The sequence below is a fragment of the Zea mays genome, chromosome 2 (assembly GCF_902167145.1).
Source record: "Zea mays cultivar B73 chromosome 2, Zm-B73-REFERENCE-NAM-5.0, whole genome shotgun sequence".
Lineage (NCBI taxonomy): Eukaryota > Viridiplantae > Streptophyta > Magnoliopsida > Poales > Poaceae > Zea > Zea mays.
Genome location: NC_050097.1, coordinates 63,265,304 through 63,272,466, shown reverse-complemented (window position 1 = coordinate 63,272,466; position 7,163 = coordinate 63,265,304). Strand labels below are relative to the sequence as shown.

The window sequence follows — 7,163 nt, the reverse complement described above, 5'->3', positions numbered from 1 at the left end:
GAAAGTTAGGGGTCGACGTAGCCCAAATGATGCACCTGGGACCAACGCCGCCCCACATCATCCACCACGATAAATACGCGACAACGAGGCAGTCACTGTCCCCATGAGTACGTGTGACCTCACCTGTTGTAAAACGCCTGCCATACGACTCCTTCCTAGAGAAGCCATAGCTGGCCAACCTCTCTCCCAGCCTATAATAGGGAGAGGGTCGCCTTAGGGCACGTAGGTGGAGAGGAAGAGAAGGATGGACCAAAGAGGGGAGCTCTTGGAGACATCCGGACGCCTTCAGACAGAGATGAACCCACAAGGACGAACAAGAGGAGGAGCGCCAAAGAGGACCAGGAGGCCGGAGACCCGCCAAGCCAAGACTTAGCTAGAACTCTACTTTGCAGCTTCTAATCTCCACTTCCTTCCTTGATAAGAGATCTAGGAGCCTCTCCTCTCTCTCTCGTCTGCTTGTGATCCCTATTAAGAGTTTGATCATTAATAGTGTCAGTAACGCAAACCACCAATGACTGGAAGTAGGGACATTATACCCGAACCAGTATAAGTCTTGCGCCCTCCACGCACACCCTCCGGAGCCTAGAACACACAATAAATTTACTTGTCGGAGTGAGGTTCGAAACACCGACACTAATAATTTAGCTATTAGCTATTTTTAGCAAATTAGTTAATAGTTAGCTAGCTATTTATTAACTAGCTAATTCCACTACCATTTTTTAGCACTAACTATTAGCTCTAGTGTATTCAAACACTCCCTCAACCTAGCTAATAATTTGTTAGCTGGCTTACCATTAGCTTTAGGGATTCTAAACACGACTTTAGTAATCCGTGTATGCAATTAAGGCCCTGTTTGGTTTATGTTGACTAAGCTTTAGTTACTTTTAGTCACTAAAATATCAAACAAGGTGACTAAAAGCTCCCTCCTAAAGTTTACTCCTATAATCACTAAGTGGCATATGTCCTTCCCTTCTTCCTTGCACCCTATTAAATAGAAGTAATGCATGCATAATGCTATTTAGTTAGACTTAGTCATTGAAACCAAATAGGGCACTTAAGAGCATGTACAACATTGAGACATTGAATCGATTCTCTAAGTACAAGAGACAGATAAAAGACAATATGATTTAACCCTGAGATTTTAGATTATAAATACAGACAGGACATAATATGTATGGAGAGTTGTGTAGAGACGGGTTCTTCGTGAAGAACTTGTCTCTTATATTTTTTTTCAATTTACCCCTTAGAGATCCTCAAGAGACCCCATATCTAATGAGGTTATACATGACTACAAGACATTTATCATTAGTACTATTATATCTATCATGCGATAAATTTTAAAAAAGAAAGCCTAAAGGGCTATATTGTCTAGTTTGCTCAGGCCCTTAAAATCATAGAGATCCGGGCCCTACGTAGAAGGAATTAGGACATACACTTTTCTTATCCTTTCGTGCCGCTGACGATAATATGGAAGGGTAAAAACTTGCACTCGACTCGAGTGCCATAATAAGGCCTAGTTTGGATACTCTAGGATTAGAGTGTTTTGGAGGGATTGGAGAGGTTGTAAATCCCCAATAGATCAAATACTCTCTCAATACATCTCAATCCACTTCAATCCCACTCGTTACTAGAGTATCCAAACTAGGCCTAAAAGGGATTAAGATACCAAGTAAAATTGATGTGACATGACATATACATAATTTTTCTGACGGGACCGAGCAAGGAGATCTCTTTACCTGTCTCTGCTTAATTCACGCTGGGCGGGTGACATGGACCGGCACGATGCTAAAAGTGACAAAAAACTATACACCTTTGAACTGCTCATACGGCGATTTTTTTTATAATTGGCAAAGTAAAGTTGCCAACACCACACGAGTATACGCTACGGCAATGGCAAAGATTTGAAATTTTTCCGGACGTCACCTCGTCGCTCTCGGCTGATGGAATGGAGCAAACAGCAGCCAAGCCCCCTTGACCTACTGGCCGGGTCATTTGCCCTACTACGTCATCACCGACTGACTTTAAACTAGCCCACTAGCTAGGCCGGCCCTGCCTTGCTCTTGCTGAAAGTCGCGGCATGTGAATCCATAGTTTGCGAGTCCAATCAGGCGTGCCCCCCAATTATTTAAGAGATGAGACAGGGGGGGAGGGGACTGACTGATGGACAGCGAGCGCTAGCTACCTAGCCTTGTGTCTGGAGGTGTTAACTTTAGGGCTTGTTCGGTTGCAAGGGATTAATTCCCAAGCGGATCTAATCCAGAGAGGGATTGAGTGTATCCCTTCCTTTCACTCAATCCCCTTGGGGGTTTGATCCCCTTGGGGGTTTAATCCATGTCTGAAAAAGGCCATTCGGTTAATCCACGCTTTTTGATATATGTACAGAGCTGCATCCGGCGTCCATTAGCCTACCTGAAGGGTCTTCAGAAAAGGCAGAACTCAAAACAGCAAAGATCCCTGACGACGATTCAGCTGCTATGACTGATGAAGTTGGCTCATGTGCTGGTAACTAAAGAGTTTGCCTCAGGGCCGTTCGTCAGTCGTCACGGCTTCGACTTTAGCCTTGGTATTTCAGGCAGGCAGGAAGCAAGCTCCATTTGAATTGATTGAAGGCGAACGTTTGCCAGCTACTGCTCCGTGCTTGAGAGTTGAGACAAGGCGGGCAGCCGGTCGTCGTCGTACAACACAAAACCGGCGCGCAATACAAAATCCGCTCGCCAAAGCAACGTCCGTCAGCGGCACAGAGGGAGATCGGCCACTTCCTCGCTCATTAGGACGCCGGAGGGAAGCAGAGCATCCGCCGCGATCTCTCAGTGGACGAGGCCCGCCGGCGTGCCATCCTCGCCGCATTTCCAGCCGAGGGAGCAGACCGTCCGCGTCCTCGCTTCCTCTTGGGTGTAGCCGAGGGTCTCGACGAGTTGCCTACCACTTGGGCGTACTCCAGTGGCCGGCCACATCGATGTAAAGATCTACTGGTAGCAATCCGACGGCGATGAATGGAAAGATGCACGCGATGGAAAGGAGAGGAGGATGTGAGTACTACCGGCGAGAAGCGGACACCGACGGGATGGCGCCGGTCAGCCAGTGGCGTTCCCCTCGTGGACGCCGGTGAGCCGGTGTAGATGTCGCCGCCAGATCTCGTGCAGACGGAGCTCGTGCCGCCGCCTCCTCTGTGCCCTAGCCGCCGCCGCCTCTGTGCTGTAGAAGCGGTCTTCACGTGGCTTCTTTCCACGCCGTCGAGACGAGGTTTTTTCCCAGGCCGGGATGAGGTGGGAACTGCCGGGATGGGCCGGGATTGAGGCCCGGGCGGGGTTAAACGAACACGATTATTGTGTGGGCCGGGATTTCAACCAAGTGGGTTTGATCCATATGGTTTCTTTCCCAATCCAGACCATTCCCGGCCCAAACGAATAAGGCCTTAGGTTGCGGGGGCGAGATGCATCGTCTCGTCTGCCTGCAGTGAAAGTGATCTCACGAGGACGAGGACGGCACCCCCGCAGACAGCGACGGCGAGTACAGACCGCCAGTGTGCCCGGCATGTTTCACGGCAGATTACAGGCAGCGCACGCTACAAACACATGCGCATGCCAGCCTTCGATGGACAGCATCACGGCACGGATGCAATGGATTTAGCGCGGGTCGTTGTCGTGCTTGTGCTGCCCGATCATTTTCAAATTACTGTCCACCTGCTGCTGGATGATGTCTCGTCTAACCACTGTTGGCGCGTGCGTAGACGCAGAGCAAGTGGACATGTAAACCACTGCTTGGATTTATAAGGCCTCGATCTCTCCATCTTCAACCAAAACAGAGCAGCAGTGGCTTATCTTATTGAACAGTTTTTTTCTCTCTCTCTCTCTGCGGCGGCTTTTCTTATAAGAAAAAAAATATTTGGTAAAACTGTGTGTTTAGAAGAAGAAAAAAATGATATCTTCAGAATCAGAACCAGACAACGCCTCAAGGACTGACTAAACCCTTGGCAATCTCCACCAGGAGAACGATCTCCATCCAGCATCCAACGCGGTGCTTTGAAGAGAAGGCAGTGGACACTGGTGAGTTTGTGACTTGTTGTTGGTGCACGTGAAGAGAACTTTTTTTTTCACCCTTCGTTGGACATCGTCCCCGATCCACTTCTGCGGCCATATCTCCGGTTATTATTAACAGAATGGCCATCGCACGATTTGCCAGGACGTTCTGTGCTGTGCCACATTGCGTTCGCGCATGAACCGCGCATCAACCGTAACCGGCGCATCGCGTCCGCAGGAAGCCTCGTCTCCTGCCATGGCCTCGTGTGACGTAGCGTAACCAGTCGGCGACGAACATGTTCAGTCCATCAGGAGACGAGGACGTGGAGCGAGCCGTTCTTGGCGGCCGCGCAGACGGGGCAGGCGTCCACGCCGGCCTCGCACGCGCGGCACAGGCACAGGTGCCGGCACGGGAGCAGCAGCACGGACGCCTCGCCGGCGCCGCACGACCTGCACGCCAGCTTGGACCTGGACGCGCACGACGCGCCGCCGTCCTCGAAGCAACACGACTCGGCGTCCTCGGCCTCACCGCCTTCCTCGCGGCCGCCGCCGGCGCCATAGGGTGACTGCAGGAGCTGGTCCAGCGTGGCGCGGAGGCCAGCGGCGGCGGCCTCGTGCCTCCTGGCGACGGCCATCCACGCCTGGCACTCGGCGCCCGCCTGCCGGGCCTTCTCCTCCAGCTCCGCGCCGCGCCGGAGCGCGCGCTCGAGGTCCGTCTCCGACGCGCGCAGCCGCCCCGACGCGGCGCGCCCCACGGCGGCCAGCAGCGCGCGGGCGTGCCGCCGCCGCGCCTCCTCCAGCGCCGCGCGCATCCTCTCTGCCTGTGCACCACAAGATAATGTCTCACAGATCAGACACCGTCGGACCATGCGTTGTTGTCCCCATATGACGAAGAAGGAAGAAGTCGGTCGATTCCCAGTTATTAACCATCAATTGACAGATGATAGATGAAGATCACGACCGAACAATGGCCGCCCGTACCTCAAGTCTAACGAGCGCGTCGATCTCCACGCCGTGGCGGTGCGTCCACGACGACAGCAGTCCCCGCGAGGCCGCCACGGTCGCGCCACTTGCCACCCTCCCACTGGTGGACGCCGTGCCGGAGGCCGCCACCGCCCGGCGGCTCCGCGCGTTGACGAACGGTGCCACAGCCACAGGCAGTGGCAGCAGGCGCTCCGTGCCCGCCGGAGGCAAACCCGCGCGCTGGTCTTCTGAGAGACCACCGCCCGCTGCTGGCGCCGCCGTCTCCAGGCGCGGCCGCTTCCTCGGCAGGAAGCCGTCGTAGTTGCACCAGGCAACCTCGACGCGCGGGAAGTCGCTGAGCGCCGTCGTGGCGTCCCCGATCCGGGCCGGGGCCGGGGCCGCGGCTGGCGCGCACCCGGCGTACTCGTCCAGGAACAGGTAGCCGCCCGCCGCCTGGGCTGCTAGGTCGTGCGACAGGTGCCGCCCCTGCACGGCCATGGCAAGGCGCAAGGCGCAACTCAAGGACGACCGCGAAGGCGTTGGGCGGGCGTGGGAACCGACCGCCAGTGGGAGGAGTGAGAATGGATGGTTTGCAACCGATGTGGTTATATATATACTGTCACGGTTAGGGAAGGCATGCCATGACTCCGGCTCGGGTGGGGCGGAAGAGCGAAGACTGTGAGCCGGTGCCAACAAAAACACGTAGTAGGGGGGGCACGGCGCGCGGATGCGATCGAGGCCGGGACAAAATCGGATCGCTTTCCACCCGCCCTGGCCGGGCCGGGTGGGGCGGACGCCGTTCGCGGTTCGCCTAGCAATAGCAAGCTGCTAGCTAATCCCCATTCCAGACGGGCGGACATTCACTCGGTTTATTTCAGCGAACCAACGGAGTGATCAGATTTTTTTTACCCCGTGGTCTGCTGCTGCTGCTGCCAATATGATGGGTAGGTAGTACATACTCGATGGACTGTAGTATGTGTTATTCATTTTGCTTTCGCTTTCACGTGCGTGTATGTGATCTGTAGTAAATGGTTGTTTTTATCTCTCCGTATCTACCGTTCTTTGGTATTTTCCTTTTTTCTCCATTTCTCTCACCTTTCTCTTGGTCACATTCATGGGCTGACATCCGTTCAATTTTCTCGCTTTTCCATTTATTGATTTTTTTAATCTTTTTTCCCTATCAGATTTTATTTTCTCGCGTTCTTTGTCCTCCTCCTGTTTTTTCTCTCTCTATCTTTTTATTTATCTCTCTCTCTCTCTTTTGTATTAAACGTTGAGAAATCCGATCAAAATAAATTACATACATAAGAATTAAGAATACGTCGAGAAATCTGATGAGTGCGATATGATGTTCGGCGGTGGACGTGGACCGGGCTGGATGGATGGATCAACAAATGTTGATGGATGGGCCACACCCCACTTCCATGTTTCATGGCCGATTCAAGTCGTCTAGCTAGCTAGTGCATGTCGTCCTGGCTTTTTTTCTCTGCTTTGTTCTGGATCGGATGGGAAAGCTAAAACTAGCGCATCCGTGTCCGTGTCCGTGTCCGTGCCACTAGTAAAAGCAGCGATGTGCATCTCCGGCTGCGGCGGGGCAGCCGGTCAAAGTCTTCCCCCGTCGGAGACGGGCTTACCGCACGCGAGAAAGATCCGATCTCGCAGTCGCAGTGAAACTTCACCCTCGAACGACGAACCATGGCGATGCGATGCGACGCGGCCCAAACAGTCGCAGTCCCTGCCTGGACGACGTGCGGCTGCGGTTTCAACGCCACCCAGCGAGAAAGGCGCGCGGGAAGTCAGGAACCACGAACCATGCAAAGTGATTTTCTCCGCACGTTGCATATGGGGTTTTTTTTTTCTTCAAATGATTCGATTCCAGATGCATGCCGGCCCGGATCATTGGGTACGTTAAGTACGATCAACGACCTCCGCTGGGCTGGCAAGCTTGGAAAGACTTTAATTATCAGGCGTCAGGCTTAGCGGTTGACCGGTTATGCCAGTGGTACAAGCAGGCAAGCAGCACAGTAGTCGCCTCCTGTCCCTCTGATATGGCAAGAGTACCACTTTATGCATAAGTAGGAACTGTTTGGTTCCACCTAAGGGCTTGTTCGTTAGAGTTGGAATTGGCTGGTATGATGGCGTGATCCATGGGTGTCATCCCAACCTGGATCAAATACCAGC

At 53.2% G+C, this 7,163-nt stretch overlaps 1 protein-coding gene across 3 annotated transcripts; it reads right to left on the bottom strand.

The window, feature by feature from the left end:
• Positions 1 to 2,566: 2,566 nt before the first annotated feature.
• Positions 2,567 to 6,244, bottom strand: LOC100282091 (uncharacterized). Of its 3 annotated transcripts, none has more exons than XR_002749920.1 (3): positions 5,001 to 6,244; positions 3,041 to 4,840; positions 2,567 to 2,969 (listed from the first exon to the last, which is right to left on the bottom strand). XR_002749920.1 is itself a non-coding variant. In NM_001371822.1 (2 exons), exons 1-2 carry the CDS (start codon positions 5,478 to 5,480, stop codon positions 4,328 to 4,330), a joined length of 993 nt encoding a protein of 330 aa, NP_001358751.1. In that variant the 5' UTR covers positions 5,481 to 5,559; the 3' UTR covers positions 3,792 to 4,327. The 3 variants fall into 3 exon arrangements, 1 of the variants encoding a protein (NP_001358751.1); XR_002749919.1 differs by having other exon boundaries at positions 2,567 to 2,966; NM_001371822.1 differs by lacking the exon at positions 2,567 to 2,969 and having other exon boundaries at positions 3,792 to 4,840; positions 5,001 to 5,559.
• Between the last annotated feature and the right edge of the window lie 919 nt (positions 6,245 to 7,163).

Bases quoted from the DNA above. Each gene is read 5' to 3' on its own strand.
- LOC100282091 (NM_001371822.1), bottom strand. From the start codon at position 5,480: ATGGCCGTGCAGGGGCGGCACCTGTCGCACGACCTAGCAGCCCAGGCG. The intron at 4,841-5,000 runs GTACGGGCGGCC...TGTGGTGCACAG, and splicing joins ACGCGCTCGTTAGACTTGAG to GCAGAGAGGATGCGCGCGGC.